This window comes from Oratosquilla oratoria, chromosome 8 (genome assembly GCF_046742065.1).
Source record: "Oratosquilla oratoria isolate Oo_2021 chromosome 8, ASM4674206v1, whole genome shotgun sequence".
Taxonomy (NCBI): domain Eukaryota; kingdom Metazoa; phylum Arthropoda; class Malacostraca; order Stomatopoda; family Squillidae; genus Oratosquilla; species Oratosquilla oratoria.
The window spans coordinates 56,628,790-56,649,077 of NC_134784.1; the positions used below are offsets into that span (position 1 = coordinate 56,628,790).

The following is a 20,288-nucleotide window of genomic DNA, read 5'->3' on the forward strand; positions in this document are numbered from 1 at the left end:
TTTAGGGAGAAATGTCAATGTAATAGTACTGGGAGACCTTAATGCTAGGGTATGAAATAATCCAATTGATGGAGTGGTTGTGAAATGTGGAGTTCCAATAAAGAATCGTAGTGGAGAGATGAGAGTGGAGGATAGATGGAGGAAGTTGAGAGTGGAGGATAGATGGAGGAAGAGGAAAGAGACAAAAGTTAGGGAGGTGCTTAGAGTGAACTCTTTAAAGGAAAAGGAGAAGGAGTACAAGAAGAAGCTGAAGGAGGAGTGGGAGGGGGTGGCTATACTAGTAAGTGAAGAGTAGAGCTAGGTGTGGAGGAGGAATGGGGATGGTTGAAGGAGGGAGTCACAAAGCAAGGATGGTGTGTGGAACAAGAAGGACAGGAGGAAATAGAAGAAAGGGTGGTGAATGGTGGGATGAGGAAACAAAGAAGGTTGTAGAAGAGAAGAAGTGAGCTTTCACAGGTTGGTTACAAAATAGGACGAGGGAGTCATATGAGAGGTGCAAAGAAGAGAAAAGAGAAGTAAAGCAAAAGGTAAAGGAGGCAAAGAGGAGAGCAGATGTGAAATGGGGTAAGAGTATGACAAAAAAAATTGAAAGTAATAAAAAGATGTTTTGGAAAGAAATTAAGAGAGGAAGAGGAGGCAAATCAAGTAGAGAATAAAAGGTTAAGGGGGGGTAACAGCGTTTTAGTGAAATCATGCAATTTTGGAATTACTTCTTGAAATTTTTACAGATGATTAAGATCATAACAGACATCATACACAGTAAATTTCATGCAAATCAGTTAATTATTTTTTGTATTAAGGGGGTACGCGACACCTGGAGGTCATTTTCTAAACTATTTAGAGTAAAGAGCTGAAACTTCTCAGGTAAATAGGTATCCATGTTGCCAACATTTTAGGTGAAACAGAATGATGTATGTACACATGTACACATGTACGTATACCAGTAGCGACATTTAAAAGTGCACAGCACCATAATACGTGGACCAATTTGTTTTATATTTTGGCTATGATTAGTCAGTAGGCACACCTAGGGCCGGTCATTGAGTAATTGAACAATTTCCTTTATACTTTTGCATACATGCATTTCAATTTTAATGTCCGGCAAAAATCGTGAAAAATAATTTTTTTTTTTGTCTTGTTTCCATTATTACTCGGAACTCTTTCATCCTATTCAAAATATTCGAACGATCGGCCCTAGCAGTTACTAAAAGTAATATTCCCTGTAAGTTTCATCTAAATCTGATGTATTTTATATTTTTTATGATTAAAAAAATAAGTGAAAAAATATCAAACGGAGATATGGCAACTTGAAATATAAATATATCTGTACCTTGCTTATAGTTTCACCAATTTGACTGATTTTTTCATGGCTTAGTTCTTATTATATAATGAGTAAGTACAGTAAAAATCATCAACATATTTTAATTATAAGTACTTTAAATACTGAAAAACTAAAGTATAAGTATATCACAGTAGTGACGACGCACAGACGACACCATCATATAATTTGCTTTTTTGCACCTTTGGCGGTTTCTTCATATGAAACCTCACTGCTGGGGGTCTTCAGGGTATCTAAATCATTGTAAAGGGGTTTATTTTCCAGCAGTGGGCGCCTTCTCTTTCCTCATCAGATTCCCCTCACCAATCTATGTTGGTAGGGCACCCCTTCCAGCATCATATGATGTCCCTTCTTCTCTCTTCTTCCTGTATAGCCTTGATCTTTTTCCCCTTGCTTTCTTCTTTTGATTTAATCTTCCTCTTTGAATTGTTTAGTCTAATGTTGTCCTTTACCTCTGTCACCGTCACAGAGGTGCAGGTGAGGGCAGTGGTGGAGTGAGAGGTGGTGAGGTCTTGGCTAGCTGTCTTTGACTGCTGTTTTTTGACATTGTGGATGTTCTTTTGTTCTTTTTGCTACCCATGATGACTGTACTAAAGAGTAATATGTACTAGCTAAAGTAATAGATTGCAATGAGAGCTCATGAGACATGCGCATTTTTCCTTTCAGAGCTAGCCGGTAACTGACGCTTAGCTTCGCTCAAAGTTGGCAAAACTTCTCCCTCCACCTTCCGCCCTTCCCCTCCACCATCATACTGGCCGTTGAAGCACTGGGCGAGCGTAAATTCAATCAAATTTCAACGTTATTTGCTGCGCCTGAAGGTCCTAAGTGGCACGCCTCCTTCTAGTGTGGGTTGCGCCTTTAACTCTGTCCCTTTAAACCTCACCCAAGACCTTTAAATTGCGCGCAGCTGGAAAATTATTTGTCGGGATTTATTTCTTAATGGTATACGAACATTTTGAACACAGTTTTGAAAAATGCCATATCTTGACCAAATTCACCCCCCCAGGTGTCGCGTACCCCCTTAATTTAAAAATGAAAAAAATAACAAATTTCATAAATTTTTGAAGCGCTATTTTACAGCTGTTTCTTGAAGGATATTGCTCAATTCTTTTATGGTGATTTTACAGACATAAATCAAGAAATTGATCGACAGTTAACTCTTTCCAAGTTGTTTTAATGTATTCGTGAATATTTATAACTTTATCATTTTTGTTTACATTCGGCTTGAAAAAAATCATGCCAAAAAAAAATCTGGGTACCACAGCAAAATATCCATGGATCATTTTATTCTCCAAAGTATCTTCTTTAAAATGAGACCAAGTGCAATGAAATCTGACCAGAAGAAATGGAGTTGTATCCATTTCAATGTATAAAAGTTAAGTTTTGAGAAAACGCGCGTCAAATTTTGGGCATACTATACCAGTGTTGCTAAACAATATCTGAAACTGGTTTATCTTTTCTCTCATTCTGAATGTACTACTGAACTGATAGCATTGATTATGGATTATTGATTATCAAATAATCTTTTTCTTTTGGTGGCACTAGAGACAGATTCCTGAGATGAAATGCTAGGAGAGGTAGTGGGGGTGTTGGTGGTGGTGTCAGGTAGCATTTGTTGCTCATCTCTCTTCCTCTTTGTGGCCTGTATCCTTGGTGCAAGTAGTTCTGACTGTCTTTTTCTGATGTTCTTTCTCCTTATCACCTTTTTATTCACATACATACATACATATACCAAGGCTTTTTCCCCCTTCCAAGGGAGGTAGCCAAAAAGGGAAAGGCATAAAAACACTCCCACCCATTTCATCCCTAAATACACTCCACACCCCTCCCACCCTCCCTCTCATCTGAGCACCTCCTGGATGACGGGTCATCCCTGCACCCTGCCCACCGCCCTGGGTCAGAAGCAGTGTCGCAAGACACAGCACATCCACAGCAACGCCGCTTCATTTAATCGGCGACCCCCCCTCTCCGTCCCCCCTTGCATATAAGGAGAGGACGGGGAGAAATCCCTTCTGGCTGCGTCAAAATTTACTCACGCATACTACCCCACCCCCCCGCCCATTCCTCCTCATGCAATCACATCATCCATATACAACCATTCTCCACTCACCTCTGTCTTCCGTCCTCTCCCTTCCTCAACAGACATTCCCCTCTTCCCCAAAGCCCCCTTCACCCCATCCATCCACCTCATCCTAGGACGTCCCCTCATGTTCACTCCCTCCACATCTGCCTTCCATACCTCTTTTACTAGTCTTTCTTCACTCATTCTTTCCATGTGTCCAAACCATCCTAATATTCTTTCATCAACCCTATCTCCCAAATCCTTTTTCACCCCTGTTCTCCTCCTCACCTCCTCATTTCTCACTCTATCCAGCCTAGTAACCCCCATCATACTTCTCAGACACCTCATCTCAAACACATTCAAACTCCTTCTCTCTTCTTCTCTTATGTTCCACGTTTCTGCCCCATACAGTGCTGTTGGCACAATCACTCCTTCATACAGTCTCCTCTTCGCATCCATTCCCAAATGTCTATTCCTCATTACACTCTTTAATCCACCAAAGCATTTACTCGCTTCTCTCAATCTACATTCTACCTCCACCTTCACTCCACCTTTTCCTGCTACACTTGCACCCAAGTATCTAAAACTATCCACTTCCTCCAGTCGCTCTCCCTTAATGTTCACTTCCAGTCTACTGCCACTTTCACCCCTTGTACATCTCATCACCTTACTTTTACCTACATTTATCTTTAGCTTTCTTCTATCACATACTCTCCCAAACTCTGCCACCAGCTTCCTCAATCCCTCCTCTGACCCTGCCACAAGTGCAGTGTCGTCCGCAAACAACAGCTGGCTCACCTCCCACTTTTCTCCATTTTCTTTAACCATCTCCAATCCCTGACCCACTACCCTAGCATTCACCTCTCGCACCACCCCATCCATGTATAAGTTGAACAGCCAGGGTGACATAACGCATCCTTGACGAAGTCCCACCTTTACTTCAAACCACTCACTCTCCATTTCTAATCCTAACACAAGCTCTACTACTCTCATAAAAACTCTTGACAGCTCCCAAAAGCTTTCCTCCTATCCCATAAATCTGCATAACCTCCCACAGTGCCTTTCTGTCTACCCTATCATAAGCCTTTTCCAGATCCATAAAAGCCCAAAAAACATCCTTCCCCTTTCCTATAGCTTTCTCACATATCTGTCTTACCACAAAGATCTGATCTACACAACCTCTACCTGTCCTAAAACCACACTGTTCCTCACCAATTACTCCTTCTGTTCCTCTCCTAATCCTCTCAATTAAGATCCTCCCATAAGCCTTCCCTACTACACTTAACAGGCTAATCCCTCTGAAACTACTACATTCACACTTGTCCCCTTTTCCCTTGTAAAGAGGAACTATACAGGCACTTCTCCAGTCCTCCGGTACTCTACCCTCTCTCCAGCAAACATTAAATAACCTCACCAACCAGTCCACCATCACTGAACCTCCCTTTTTCAGACATTCTGCATGGCATCCATCCAGACCAGGTGCCTTACCTGCTTTCATCATCTTTACAATTGCCTTCACCTCATCCTTCCCTATTTCTCCTCCATTCTCCTCACTCATCACTCTCATTTTCTTGGCATTTCCCACTGCAGCTATCTTTCCTTCCCTATCCTCCTTCACATTTAGCAACTCCCTAAAATATTCTGCCCATCTTCCCCTTACTGCCATCTCTTCCATTATCATCTCTCCATCTGTACCTTTTACCTTTTCTTCCCTACTTGATTCTCCTCCTCTTCCTCTCTTAATTTCTTTCCAAAACATCTTTTTATTACTTTCAAAATTTTCTGTCATACTCCTACCCCATTTCACATCTGCTCTCCTCTTTGCCTCCTTTACCTTTTGCTTTACTTCTCTTTTCTTTTCTTTGTACGTCTCATATGACTCCCCCGTCCTCTTTTGTAACCAATCTTTTTATTCACACGACCCATAATCAATCATAATCAATGTTTTCTGGACTCCAGCCTTCTCTGTTTGAAAAGCAGTATCTGGCATCTCACCAGCCACTGGCCACCCACTCAGAGTGTTGCCAGCTTGGAGTTGCCAAATAGTATGTAACAAATCACGCAAAAAATTGCGAAAAATTCACTGAAAACATGAAAACACTGCCACGTCAACCACGTGTGTCAGCTGGACCTTTAATTAAATACCAGCTCGTACAGGTCGTAAATATGCTCGTATTTCAAAATAACTCCAGGGAATGATTGCCAGGACTTAGGGTTATTTTATAACTCATTTACCTAAATTTTTCATATCGGTCGATTTTTCGACCCAAAAATGCTGTTACCCCCCCGGGGCCTGGGTTGATTTTTGGGGCTAATCATAAAGTACTCTATAAATTTTAATGAAAATTTACTGACATAAAGCTAAGATACCTACTTACGCGTGTAGAAAGTTTGAAGATGGTAAATGGAAAAGAAAAAGAGAAAAAAAATAAAAATGTAAAAAAACTATTCAAATTTTAGGCGAACTTTGATCGACTAAGGATTTCAAGCTAATTAAGATAATTAGTTTTTAAAATTATTTTTGATGAAAGTAATTATTGCTAAACAAAACAGAAGCTTTACTTTTCCAATTATATGATTTTTAATGACACAAATAATAAAAAACAATCAACAAGTGTCGCTGCGCTTTTAAACTCGGCATTTACGCATGTATAAAAATTCCATACCACAATTATTATAAAAAAATTGCTTCTATGTTATAGAAAATTTAATGACGAACACAATGAAAAAAAAATTAAGTAAATAGCATAAAAACTGACGGAGGAGTAACAACATAAAGCACAATAACTTACATTTGAGAAAAGTGGATTTGTTGACAACACAGTGACAATCAGAACCCTCCAGCGGCATACTCCAAGTCTCTTTGCAGGTTCTTGTTCCTCATTTTTCGTTTCAATGGCGAGTCCATCATCTTGTCCAAGTTCTGCAGATATTTTTCCATTGAAAGTGTGGACTCAATGCCAAGTAGGCCAGCCAAGTTGCTTTCACTGTAGCCGACATTGTAGTTGCATACCGCAGTTGCTGTTGCAAAGTCCACCAACATTTTTGATGCATTACGATGTTTTGGGCATATCCTCCATACTCTTGAGTGCAGGTGCTCATTTCGATTTTGAGTTATGCCCTGAAGACATCGATTCATCATTTCATCTGTTGTCAGTCTGTCATAGATGCCTTTTATTTTCCTTATCTGAGCTTTTTCAAGCCGGAAATATATCCTCATTTTGGTGTGGGAATGAGGCTGTTGTCCTAGAGCAATGCTTCTATTGTAGAAGCACCATGACCTTTCACCTTTGGCACATTTGTCATGTTGAGGATTGTCGTCTGTTGACGTGCAGTGAAAGAAAGTTGACAAGATTTCATCACGCATTTCACTAGCAGATGTGCCCACCTTTCTGTTCAGGCTCACTTGAAAATAAAATTGCAAGTGATCTATAACTACGTCAGTCAGCTTATGTCTTCCTCCCCATGTTGCTGGCTTTTCTGCATCACTTTTTGTTTTTTTCAAAGCACGAAGGCCTGTGCCAAGTCTTTTTGCAACATGGTTGATGCACTCGGCCTTCACGACAGGGCACTGTTCCCCATATGGTCCTGCACCTTGATTCATCCCGCACACAGAACGGAATGCAGAACTGTCACCATCAGACACGAACGTTTTATAGATAATATCATACTGACAAGATCTACCCCACAATGACACAGCTGCTGCTGCCTCCATTCCCCCTGAGGGGCCTTCATAATTTTTGTCGCAGTCATGTTCACCAAACCAAATCGCATACTCGGTAGCAGTAATTTCGCCTCTCTCCGTTTGCTTTGCCTTAGTGTTACACTTGAAACATATTTTTGAGCGAACATCGTAATCTAAAATAAGTTGTTTCAACATCAATCACTGCACCTATTCCGAAGTTTGATTTGTGACCACGTTTATGCCAAGTGCCATCAAAAGTTGTGCTTATTTGAAACTTGCTTAAAAGTGGCAGTCTGCCGACAAGATTGACTAGATAAACACCATATGAGGACGGAGCCTTTATTTGTACGACGTTTCGCTTATTACAGCTTTTTCAAGTACAAGTTGAGATACAAATGCTTGAGATTAAATAAGGGGAAAGGAGGGAACGGGGAGAGAAAAAGGGGGGGGAAGGAAGAGGAGGAGGAGGAGGAGGAGGAGGAGGAGGAGGAGGGTGGGGGGAGGGCACTGGGAAAGGATGAGAATGCCGGCCCAAACGTCCGTGAGCGAAATGTCCACAAAGGGTGATTTAAGTATTTAATATTTTGCTGGCCATGGGTATTAGGGGAATAATGTGAGGAGATATGTTAAACATGCCCCTGTTTTGTTCAATAGTGTTCGTTCCTTGAATGATTGCTGCTTCTAAACACTTCCTGCGGATTTTGTCTGGTTCCCGCATCAGCAGCTCTGCATTCTTCCAGTCCATAAGATGGTTTTCCTTGTTTCTATGTGTCACACATGCATTGGTGGTGACATCATGCCTGACGTCGTAACGGTGTTCACGTATTCGTGTATTCAGGTCACGTGACGTTTCTCCGATGTAAACTTTATCACATCCTGAACACGGAATACGATAAACACCGGCTTTGGTGCTCGGTGTCTGGTTGTTGTGTGTTTCCGTCTTCGTGATGTCTTTTATTGTTCTGCTTGTCTGACACACTATTTCCAAGTTGGTGGTTCTTAAAAGACGTGTCAGGTTGGTGGCAACGTCGCCGGTTGGCAACACGAGACGTCTAGTTGTGCTGTCCTGCTGCCTACGGCTTTCCCGAATCTTAGCGGCCTGCTGTTTGCAATTATCTAAAAGAAACTCTGGAAATTTTAGTGTTAAAAAGGTCTCTTTAATAAACCTGCACTCTTCTTCTAAGTATTTTGCACTACATATCCTAAATGCCCTAAGGAAAAAACCTATTACTACTCCTCTCTTGGTCCTTATATCATGGTGGGAGTAGAAATGAATTAAATCATTTTTGTTGGTAGGCTTTCTATACACTTTGAATTCAAATTGGTTACCGTACTTAAAGATGTGTGTGTCCAGGAAAGGAAGAGAATCGTGGATTTCTTCCTCTAGGGAAAACTGAATGGTGGGCTCCACTTCGTTTAAGGCCGTCTGCAAGCGCTGAAGATTGAAACGCCTGGGTGTGACGAGTAAGATATCGTCCACATATCGCAGCCAGGTCACATGCTCGGGAACGATGTTGGCAAAGGTCCTGTTTCTAGAAATTCCATGAATAAATTAGCCAGGACTGCACTTAATGGAGAGCCCATGGCCATGCCAAATTTCTGGTGGAAGAAACTGTCCTGGAATTTAAAATAATTAAATTCAACACAAAGTTTGATCAAATCGACAAAATGGTTGGGGGGCAGGGGGAAGTCGATTTTCTCCTTCTCGATTCTATCACTAAGGAGCTGTATTACCTTATCCGAGGGGACACATGTGAAGAGACTTTTCACGTCCAGGCTGGCCAACTTCTTGTTTCTGGCGGAGATATCTCGGATTCTGTCTAGTAGGTCCCCTGAGTGTCTGAGATGAGCTCCACTGATGGTTCCCAGGAGGGGGGACAGATGTCTGGCCAACGTTGGACAGAAAGTCTCTTCACATGTGTCCCCTCGGATAAGGTAATACAGCTCCTTAGTGATAGAATCGAGAAGGAGAAAATCGACTTCCCCCTGCCCCCCAACCATTTTGTCGATTTGATCAAACTTTGTGTTGAATTTAATTATTTTAAATTCCAGGACAGTTTCTTCCACCAGAAATTTGGCATGGCCATGGGCTCTCCATTAAGTGCAGTCCTGGCTAATTTATTCATGGAATTTCTAGAAACAGGACCCTTTGCCAACATCGTTCCCGAGCATGTGACCTGGCTGCGATATGTGGACGATATCTTACTCGTCACACCCAGGCGTTTCAATCTTCAGCGCTTGCAGACGGCCTTAAACGAAGTGGAGCCCACCATTCAGTTTTCCCTAGAGGAAGAAATCCACGATTCTCTTCCTTTCCTGGACACACACATCTTTAAGTACGGTAACCAATTTGAATTCAAAGTGTATAGAAAGCCTACCAACAAAAATGATTTAATTCATTTCTACTCCCACCATGATATAAGGACCAAGAGAGGAGTAGTAATAGGTTTTTTCCTTAGGGCATTTAGGATATGTAGTGCAAAATACTTAGAAGAAGAGTGCAGGTTTATTAAAGAGACCTTTTTAACACTAAAATTTCCAGAGTTTCTTTTAGATAATTGCAAACAGCAGGCCGCTAAGATTCGGGAAAGCCGTAGGCAGCAGGACAGCACAACTAGACGTCTCGTGTTGCCAACCGGCGACGTTGCCACCAACCTGACACGTCTTTTAAGAACCACCAACTTGGAAATAGTGTGTCAGACAAGCAGAACAATAAAAGACATCACGAAGACGGAAACACACAACAACCAGACACCGAGCACCAAAGCCGGTGTTTATCGTATTCCGTGTTCAGGATGTGATAAAGTTTACATCGGAGAAACGTCACGTGACCTGAATACACGAATACGTGAACACCGTTACGACGTCAGGCATGATGTCACCACCAATGCATGTGTGACACATAGAAACAAGGAAAACCATCTTATGGACTGGAAGAATGCAGAGCTGCTGATGCGGGAACCAGACAAAATCCGCAGGAAGTGTTTAGAAGCAGCAATCATTCAAGGAACGAACACTATTGAACAAAACAGGGGCATGTTTAACATATCTCCTCACATTATTCCCCTAATACCCATGGCCAGCAAAATATTAAATACTTAAATCACCCTTTGTGGACATTTCGCTCACGGACGTTTGGGCCGGCATTCTCATCCTTTCCCAGTGCCCTCCCCCCACCCTCCTCCTCCTCCTCCTCCTCCTCCTCCTCCTCCTCCTCCTCTTCCTTCCCCCCCCTTTTTCTCTCCCCGTTCCCTCCTTTCCCCTTATTTAATCTCAAGCATTTGTATCTCAACTTGTACTTGAAAAAGCTGTAATAAGCGAAACGTCGTACAAATAAAGGCTCCGTCCTCATATGGTGTTTATCTATTTGAAACTTGCCTTCAAACTTTTCAACATCCTGTTTGCTTGCATAATGATCACATACAGCACGTCTACTCTTTTCCATAACACTTTTTGCTAAATCTGTGGCAGTTTCTGTGATATACCTGGCATAACGAATGTATGTATGTCTAGTAAAATGTTTCAAGCTAAAAAATGAAATAAGTTTGTTTGCACCAATGTATCCAACACCGACTAGCATCATGCAGTATACTAGTAATGTTGTCATGGGATAACACTTTTTTTCACTTGTACATCTTTCTTGGTATCAATTACAACGTGACCACATGAACACCTCACTTGGATGTACGTGTCTATTTGGTGGTGCGTAAATTTAGCAGTAGCATTGTTCTGACAACACGAAGGACATAACATGCTTTCCACAATTTCGTTCAGTGTCTCTTCATAAATTATGCAACGTATTTTTATTTCACTAGCCTCTGGTTGTTCTTTATGCTTAGTTATAAGAGATTTTCTTTTCTGTGCACTCGTTGGTTCACGCGAACTTGAAGCAACAGGTTGGGGTGATGTAGCATCACGCCTTCGCTTAGCTGCAGAAATTGATGCTTCTGTAGCCATTTTCGCACATTTGCGACGTAAAACCACGTTCTTCTTTGGCCTAGGCATTGTCTGTAATGGCTTTACTTTAATTTAAAAAGTAATAAGTAAGTGCCCAATCACGGGGTGTAAATACCACGTAGAAAAAAAAATGTCTTATCACTGACGTCAGGTCACTCACCACTGACCGGCTAAATATAGCATGGGATGCATTCTTGTACCAATTCTAGAGTTGCCAACTAGCTCTTTTATATGAAGTGACTCTTCTACAAAAAAAAACGCAAGAAAAACGGAAAAAAAAACTATAAAACTGAGGGAAAGCATAAGTAGTAGTAGTAGAGCGTTTAAAGGCCATGATATAAACAAACCACGCCTCCCGGCCATTTAAAAATTAAAAAAAAAATATTTGGAAACGCAGGACCGCCATGAAACTTCGTGGAGGTGATGCCAAGACCTTTGGTGATTTTTCAGTGCACTTAACGCATTTTCATAAATTTTCGGATTTTTCACTGAAAATACTAGGAGTGTCCCTATAAAAAAAAAAAAAAAAAAAAAAAAAAAAAAAAAAAAAAAAAAAAAAAAAAAAAGCCAACCTCAACATTAATACCTGTTAAGGGGAAATGTCTGTTGAAGAAGGACGGGAGAAGACAGAAGACAGGGGTGAATGGAGAATGGTTGTATATGGATGATGTGATGCATGAGGTGGAATGGGTGAGGTAGTATGTGTGAGCAAAATTTGACGCAGCCCGAAGGGATTTCTCCCTGTCTTCTCCTTTTCTGCATGGAGGGACAGAGAGGGGGGGTCGCCAATTTAATGAGGCAGCTTTGCTGTGGATGTGCTGTGCCTTGCAACACTGCCTCTGACCCAGGGCAGTGGACAAGGTCCAGGCATGACCCATCATCCAGGAGGTGCTAAGATGGGAGGGAGGGTGGAGGGGAGTGGAGTGTATTCAGGGATGGAATGGGTGGGAATGAATTTATGCCTTTTTCTTTTTGGCTACCTCCCTTGTAAGGGGGGCCTTGGTATATGTATGCATGTATGCAGGTAAAGCATCTGGTCTGGATGGATGCCATGCAGAATGTCTCAAAAAAGGAGGTACCGTGATGGTGGACTGGTTGGTGAGGTTATTTAATGTTTGCTGGAGAGAAAGTAGAGTGCCGGAGGACTGGAGGAGTGCTTGTATAGTTCCACTTTACAAGGGAAAGGGGGACAAGTGTGAATGTAGTAGTTTCAGAGGGATTAGCTTGTTAAGTGTAGTTGGGAAGGCTTATGGGAGGATCTTGATTGAGAGGATTAGGAGAGGAACAGAGGGAGTAATTGGTGAGGAACAGTGTGGATTTAGGACAGGTAGAGGTTGTGTAGATCAGATCTTTGTGGTAAGACATATGTGAGAAAGCTATAGGAAAGGGGAAGGATGTTTTTTGGGCCTTTATGGATCTGGAAAAGGCTTATGACAGGGTAGACAGAAAGGCACTGTGGGAGGTTATGCGGATATACGGGATAGGAGGAAAGCTTCTAAGAGCTGTCAAGAGTTTTTATGGGAGTAGTAGAGCTTGTGTCAGGATTAGAAATGAAGAGAGTGAGTGGTTTGAGGTAAAGGTGGGACTTCATCAAGGATGCATTATGTCACCCTGGCTGTTCAACTTATACATGGATTGGGTAGTGCGAGAGGTAAATGCAAGGGTAGTGGGTCAGGGATTGGAGATGGTTAAAGAAAATGGAGAAAAGTGGGAGGTGAGCCAGCTGTTGTTTGCGGACGACACTGAGCTTGTGGTAGGATCGGAGGAGGGATTGAGGAAGTTGGTGACAGAGTTTGGGAGAGTGTGTGATAGAAGAAAGCTGAAGATAAATGTGGGTAAAAGTAAGGTGATGAGATGTACAAGGGGTGAAAGTGGCAGTAATCTGGAAGTGAGCATTAAGGGAGAGCAACTGGAGGAAGTGGATAGTTTTAGATACTTGGGTGCAAATGTGGCAGGAAAAGGTGGAGTAAAGGTAGAGGTAGAATGTAGATTGGGAGAAGCGAGTAAATGCCTTGGTGGATTAAAAAGTGTAATGAGAAATAGAAATTTGGGAATGGATGCTAAGAGGAGACTGTATGAAGGAGTGATTGTGCCAACAGCACTGTATGGAGCAGAAACATGGAACATAAGAGAGGAAGAGAGAAGGAACTTGAATGTGTTTGAGATGAAGTGTCTGAGAAGTATGGTGGGGGTTACTAGGCTAGATAGTGAGAAATGAGGAGGTGAGGAAGGAGAACAGGGGTGGAAAGGGAGTTGGGAGATAGGGTTGATGAAAGAGTATTAGGATGGTTTGGACACATGGAAAGAATGAGTGAAGAAAGACTAGTAAAAGAGGTGTGGAAGGCAGATGTGGAGGGAGTGAACATGAGGGGACGTCCTAGGATGAGATGGATGGATGGGGTGAAGGGGGCTTTGGGGAAGAGGGGAATGTCTGTTGAGGAAGGACGGGAGAGGACAGAAGACAGGGGAGAATGGTTCTATATGGAAGATGTTGTGATGCATGAGATGGAATGGATGGGGGGATGGGGGGTGAGGTAGTGTGTGTGAGCAAAATTTTGATGCAGCCCGAAGGGATTTCTCCCCGTCTTCTCCTTTATATGGGGGGACGGAGAGGGGGGTTCGCCAATTTATGAAGCGGCCTTGCTGTGGATGTGCTGTGTCTTGCGACACTGCTTCTGACCCAGGGCAGTGGACAAGGTGCAGGGATGACCCGTCATCTAGGAGGTGCTAAGATGGGAGGGAGGGTGGAGGGGTGTGGAGTGTTTTCAGGGATGGAATGGGTAGGAATGATTTTATGCCTTTTCCTTTTTGGCTACCTCCCTAGTAAGGGGGAAAAAGCCCTGGTATATGTATGTATGTATATATATTACCTTACCTTACCGTCGTGCCATATCCTCTTGGACTTCGGCAACCATGGAGCACCACCGTTCACGGTCCCTAGTTACTTGTAACATCTGTGCTGGTTTGAGTTGTTTTCCTGTCGCCCTCATCAGCCCTTCCATATACTTCTCCCTCTGCTTTCCTCTTGCTCTCCTTCCCTCCACAATTCCCGTCATCACCACCTCTTGCAACCCTTCCTTCCTCATTATATGTCCTAAGAATCGCAACTGTCTTTTCCTTATTGTTGTCATCAATTCCCTATCTGTCTCCATTTCTCTCAATACTTCATTTGTTTTCTTCGCTGTCCATGGTACTCTTAATACTCGTCTCCATATCCACATTTCTGCTGGTGGTGCCAGGAATTTTTAGCTGGGAAGGCTAAGGAGCAATTTTTTTGGGGGGCTAACAGTAATATAATTTCCTCGTTAGCAGCAATCCGAAAGGCGTAGTCCAAGGTCCGGCATGGGGTCAAAGGGGCCGGCCTAAGGTCCTTGGTGGGGTATTAAGGCAATGATTGGTATTAACTAAAAATGTTTATTAGCATAATCATTAATACAGTGTAATTTTGTAGTTTGAAATTATTTTCAAATGGTCTCTTCTACTCCAGCAGTAAACATTCACTGACCCCCTGATTATTCATCAACCCGCTGGCTATTCATCAACCCCTTGGATGCTCCGATCGACCTCTGCTGGGTCGATATCGACCACTTTGACAACCCCTGGTCCATATACTTTGGGAATACTATTGTCACCTGGCCACGCCCTGATTCGTTGCATAGCCTATCTCAGATAGGCTATGCATATATATGTCACACATTACAGATAGGCTATCTGTAATGTGTGACATTTCTACAATGGGTTACAGGTGATTTGAGGCGTGGGTTATATATAATGAAAACAGTTGAACTTGCATAACGCCGTAATAATACACATATATTATCCTCATTTCTGAAGGGGAGGGGGTTAATGGTAGGGCTAGCACTGATGGCTGACAAATCTTTAGCCCAGGCCATTAAAAATTCCCTTTAATAAAATTATTTCAATGAGTGTTTTAGATTTTCAATTTGTTCATTTCAGTTGGGGGGGCTAATGGGGGGGCAGGCCACTTTTTTGGGGGGGCTAAAGCACCCCCAAGCCCCCCTTTGGCGCCGCCGCTGTATATATATATATATATATATATATATATATATATATATATATATATATATATATATATATATACATATACATACATATACAAAGGCTTTTTCCCCCTTACAAGGGAGGTAGCCAAAAAGGGAAAGGCATAACATCATTCCCACCCATTTCATCCCCGAACACACTCCACACCCCTCCCACCCTCCCTCTTATCTGAGCACCTCCTGGATGACGGGTCATCCCTGCACCTTGTCCACTGCCTTGGGTCAGAAGCAGTGTCGCAAGACACAGCACATCCACAGCAAGGCCGCTTCATTAAATCGGCGACCCCCCTCTCCGTCCCCCCTTGCAAAAAAGGAGAGGACGGGGAGAAATCCCTTCGGGCTGCGTCAAATTTTGCTCACACATGCTACCTCACCCCCCACCCCTGCCCAATCCACCTCATGCAATCACAACATTATCCATATACAACCATTCTCCATTCACTCCTGTCTTCTGTCCTCTCCCGTCCTTCCTCAACAGACATTCCCCTCTTCCCCAAAGCCCCCTTCACCCCATCCATCCACCTCATCCTAGGATGTCCCCTCATGTTCACTCCCTCCACTTCTGCCTTCCATACCTCTTTTACTAGTCTTTCTTCACTCATTCTTTCCATGTGTCCAAACCATCCTAATATTCTTTCATCAACCCCATCTCCCAGCTCCTTTTCCACCCCTGTTCTCCTCCTCATTTCTCACTCTATCTAGCCTAGTAACCCCCATCATACTTCTCAGACACCTCGTCTCAAACACATTCAAACTCCTTCTCTCTTCTTCTCTTATGTTCCATGTTTCTGCCCCATACAGTGCTGTTGGCACAATCACTCCTTCATACAGTCTCTTTGCATCCATTCCCAAATGTCTATTCTCATTACACTCTTTAATCCACCAAGACATTTACTCGCTTCTCTTAATCTACATTCTACCTCCACCTTCACCTTTTCCTGCCACATTTGCATCCAAGTATCTAAAACTATCCACTCCTCCAGTTGCTCTCCCTTAATGCTCACTTCCAGTCTACTGCCACTTTCACCCCTTGTACATCTCATCACCTTGCTTTTACCCACATTTATCTTTAGCTTCCTTCTATCACATACTCTCCCAAACTCTGCCACCAGCTTCCTCAATCCCTCCTCCGATCCTGCCACAAGCGCAGTGTCGTCCGCAAACAACAGATGACTCACCACCCACTTTTCTCCATTTTCTTTAACCTTCTCCAATCCCTTTCCCACTACCCTTGCATTTACCTCTCGCACCACCCCATCCATGTATAAGTTGAACAGCCAGGGCGACATAACGCATCCTTGACGCAGTCCCACCTTTACCTCGAACCACTCACTCTCTCCATTTCCAATCCTGACACAAGCTCTACTACTCTCATAAAAACTCTTGACAGCTCCTAGAAGCTTTCCTCCTATCCCGTATATCTGCATAACCTCCCACAGTGCCCTTCTGTCTACCCTATCATAAGCCTTTTCCAGATCCATAAAACCCCAAAAAACATCCTTCCCCTTTCCTATAGCTTTCTCACATATCTGTCTTACCACAAAGATCTGATCTACACAACCTCTACCTGTCCTAAATCCACACTGTTCCTCACCATATACATAATGTATATACACACATATATATACATATATATATATACATATATGTATATATACACACACACACACACACACTTTCAACGAACGGACGGCTTGAAGAACGTTCTGAAGAAAAGTGCAGATTGTGGATCCCAACGCAAAGAGAAGTGCCTTTTTGTATTTGCAGGGTGGGGGGAAATTGCTCGTGGGGTAGTGGGAAAGTAAGGAAAGAGGAGAGGGGGAGGGATTACTGGGGAAATGGAAGGTAATGAGGAGGTGGAGGAATTGGCCCTGACGGGCCGCCGAAAGGTGGACAAACGACCGCAAGACGAGCTGGATGATGACGACATGTCTAATAGGAATGTGAAGATTAGAGGTATAGATAGGAGCAATACAGTAGAAAGTGATGAGAATATTTTCAAGGGATTTAAAGAGGGTGGGGGGGACACAACCCCCCCCCCCCCCCCCCCCCCCCCCCCGACTGACAAGACTAGAAGAGAAGGTCGATAAGATGAACGAGGACTTGGAGCGTAGGTTCGGTAATGTTGACAGTATAATACGAAGAATTGAAAAATTGGAAGAACTAGAGAGGGCGAACAAAAACTTAACTAAGGAAATTGAAGAATTAAAACAACAGTTAAAAGAAGTAAAAGATGAGAATAAAGTCTTAAAGGAGAATAATATGGAGAACAAGGAGGGTTGGAAAAAAATTCAAGAAAATAGCAAGGTTGCATTCACTGACATAATCAGACAGCAAATGAATGAACAAACTGAAAACTCAGTTATTAAAGTGATGAGACAGAAGGAGAATATAGTAAGAGACTTAGCAGACAAAAAGAAATGTATAATTATATTAGGAATGGAAGAGAAACATAACCCAGATAGAACCACAAGAATCAAAGAGGAAAATGAAAAAGTAAGCCAATTACTAGAATCAGTTCAGGAAGATGAACCAGGAATTATGAAACAAATCGAAGAGAAATTTAGACTCGGAAAGTATAGCACAGACAAGACCAGACCAATTAAGATTAAATCCAAGTCACAAACAACGGCAGAGAATATCTTATCCAAAACAGGGAAACTAGCAACAAGTGAACAATACAAAAAGATATGGATAAAAAGGGAAATGAATAAAGAGGAAAGAGAGGAAGAAAAGCAGAAAAGACTGGAAGCTAAGGCAAAAAACGAGAACAGAACGGAGTCAGAGAAAGAGAGATTCTATTGGAGAGTAGTGAACATGAAACTAAGGAAGTTCGACATACAAAAGAAAAACATAAGGGAAACAGAGAACACAATGGAAGTGGCAGAAAACTAAGAGTGTCTTACACAAATATAGATGGATTAATAACAGGATTGAATGAGCTGAATGATTATTTGAAAGAAAAAGAACCAGACATAATGGGAATTGTAGAAACAAAATTAAAAGGCCCACTACCACCCAACAGTGTAGGACATGATGCATACAATTATTGGATTAGAAACAGAGAGAAAAAGCAAGGGGGTGGAGTTATGTTCCTGACTAAGAAGGATATAAACGTGAAAGGTGTCATATATGGAAAGAATACAGTAGAGATGATTATGATAGAAGTGGAAGACAGAGATAAGAAGAGCAGAAAATTTGTGATAAATTATGTGCCTCCAAAACCAGCCTCATGGGAGGAAAGTGAACATAAAAGTATGTTAGAGGACACAAAGATAACATTAAATAAAATAATGGAAGATGGAGGAAGAATAGTTATGATGGGCGACTTTAATTGCAAAGAAATCTGCTGGGAAGAAATGACAGTAAAGGGTGGAGATGACTCATGGGGAAACGCTCTACTTGAGATGATTATTGACCACACAATGACACAATGGATACAGGAGAACACTAGGTATAGAAATGAAGAAGAACCATCGAGACTAGACTTATTAATTACATCTGAACCTAGAATAGTGGACAAGATTGAATATAAAACACCAATAAGTAAAAGTGACCACATATTGATTGAACTGGAACTTAATGAAGAAAAATATATCAAAAGAAATGAACAATATAGAAAAGGAAGAATGATGTATGAAAAAACAAACTTTGATAAAATAAGAGAATTCTTTCAACAAGATAACTGGGAAGAAATATACAAAGAAGAAACATCAGTGGAAAAGAAATGGAATATTTTGACAAAAATTTACAAAAAAAGAGTGGAAAAGTATGTCCCAAGACAAAAACAAGAAAAAGAATATGTAAAATGCTGGTACAACAAAAGTTGTAGAGAGTTAAAAGATAAAAGAGACAAAGCCTGGACCAGATGGAAAAAAGACAGAAAACCTGAAAAATGGAAAATATATACCAGTTATAGAAATGAATATGTACAAACATGCAGAGAGGAAAAGAGAAAATATGAAAAAGACGTCATAGAAAAATGTAAAGATCAACCAAAACTATTCTACAGATTTGTAAACAATAAACTGAAAAACAAACAGGACTTGGAGAAATTAAGACAAGGGGGAGTTGAATACACTGAGGAAATGGAAATGGCAGAAATTATGAACAAACATTTTAAATCAGTGTTTACAAGGGAGAACATACAACCTGAAGAGATTGAATGGAAAGAGAAAGTCCCCCCTATAGAAAAAATAGAAGTATCAAAGAATGAAATATTGATACAATTGAGTAATCTTGATGTCAGAAAATCACATGGACCAGATGAAATAGCAAACTGGATTCTGAAAGAATGCAGAAATGAACTGGCAGACAAAATACATAGCATAATAAGCAGTTCCTTGAAAGAAGGAAAAGTTCCAGAAGATTGGAAAAAAGCAAATATAGTACCTATATATAAAGGAGGAAATAAAGAGGAACCTACCAACTATAGACCAGTCTCTCTAACAAGTACAATAGCAAAAATTTGTGAAAGAATTATCAAAAATAGATGGGTAAAATACTTGGAAAAAAACTACGTACTAAATCCAAGGCAATTTGGATTCAGACAAGGACGATCATGCGTCACCAATTTAATATGCTTCTATTCAAGGCTAATAGATATAATACAAGAAAGAGATGGATGGGCTGATTGTGCATTTCTAGACCTAAAAAAAGCTTTTGACAAAGTACCACATAAGAAGTTGCTTAAGAAACTAGAATCTGAAGGAGGAATACAAGGTAAATTACTAAATTGGATGGAAGACTTCTTGCAAGAAAGAAAAATGAGAGTAGTGATAAGAAACCAACACTCAAAATGGAATGAAGTAATAAGCGGTGTCCCGCAGGGAACAGTCCTGGCCCCAATAATGTTTGCTATATATATTAATGATATGGATGAAGGAATTGAAAGCTATATGAGCTTCTTTGCAGACGATGCAAAACTACTGAAAAGAGTGAAAACTGAAGAAGATTGTGAATCACTACAGAGAGATCTAAATAAAGTACAGGAATGGAGTAAGAAGTGGGAGATGGAGTTCAATACAAAAAAGTGTAGTATAATGGAATTTGGAAAAAGCAAAAACAGAATAACAGGATCATATAATTTGGGAAAAGAAGGAATAAAAAAAGTAGAAAATGAAAAGGACCTGGGAGTCATTGTTATGAATAATATGTCACCTGAAAAACATATAAATAAGATTT

General features: G+C 41.4%; 1 protein-coding gene, 1 long non-coding RNA gene and 1 pseudogene across 5 annotated transcripts in view; 1 reads left to right on the forward strand and 2 right to left on the reverse strand.

Annotated features, from left to right (window-relative positions):
* Positions 1-7,359, reverse strand: part of LOC143027746 (uncharacterized) — a 538,392-nt gene extending 531,033 nt beyond the window's left edge. Inside the window, exons 1-2 of one of the 2 annotated variants that reach the window (XM_076189255.1) lie at positions 6,194-7,359; positions 5,690-5,771 (exon numbers count right to left, since the gene is read on the reverse strand). In XM_076189255.1, the coding sequence (XP_076045370.1) occupies positions 6,232-7,281 (1,050 nt within the window). In that variant the 5' untranslated portion in view covers positions 7,282-7,359 and the 3' untranslated portion in view covers positions 5,690-5,771; positions 6,194-6,231. Of the gene's footprint in view, positions 1-5,689; positions 5,772-6,193 lie in introns of those variants that run through there. The other variant, XM_076189254.1, reaches the window with a different exon arrangement.
* LOC143027748 (uncharacterized) overlaps positions 1-20,288 on the forward strand; it is a 157,739-nt gene that overhangs the window by 29,431 nt on the left and 108,020 nt on the right. The window lies entirely within an intron of this gene.
* LOC143027510 (uncharacterized) lies at positions 7,366-11,112 on the reverse strand (annotated as a pseudogene).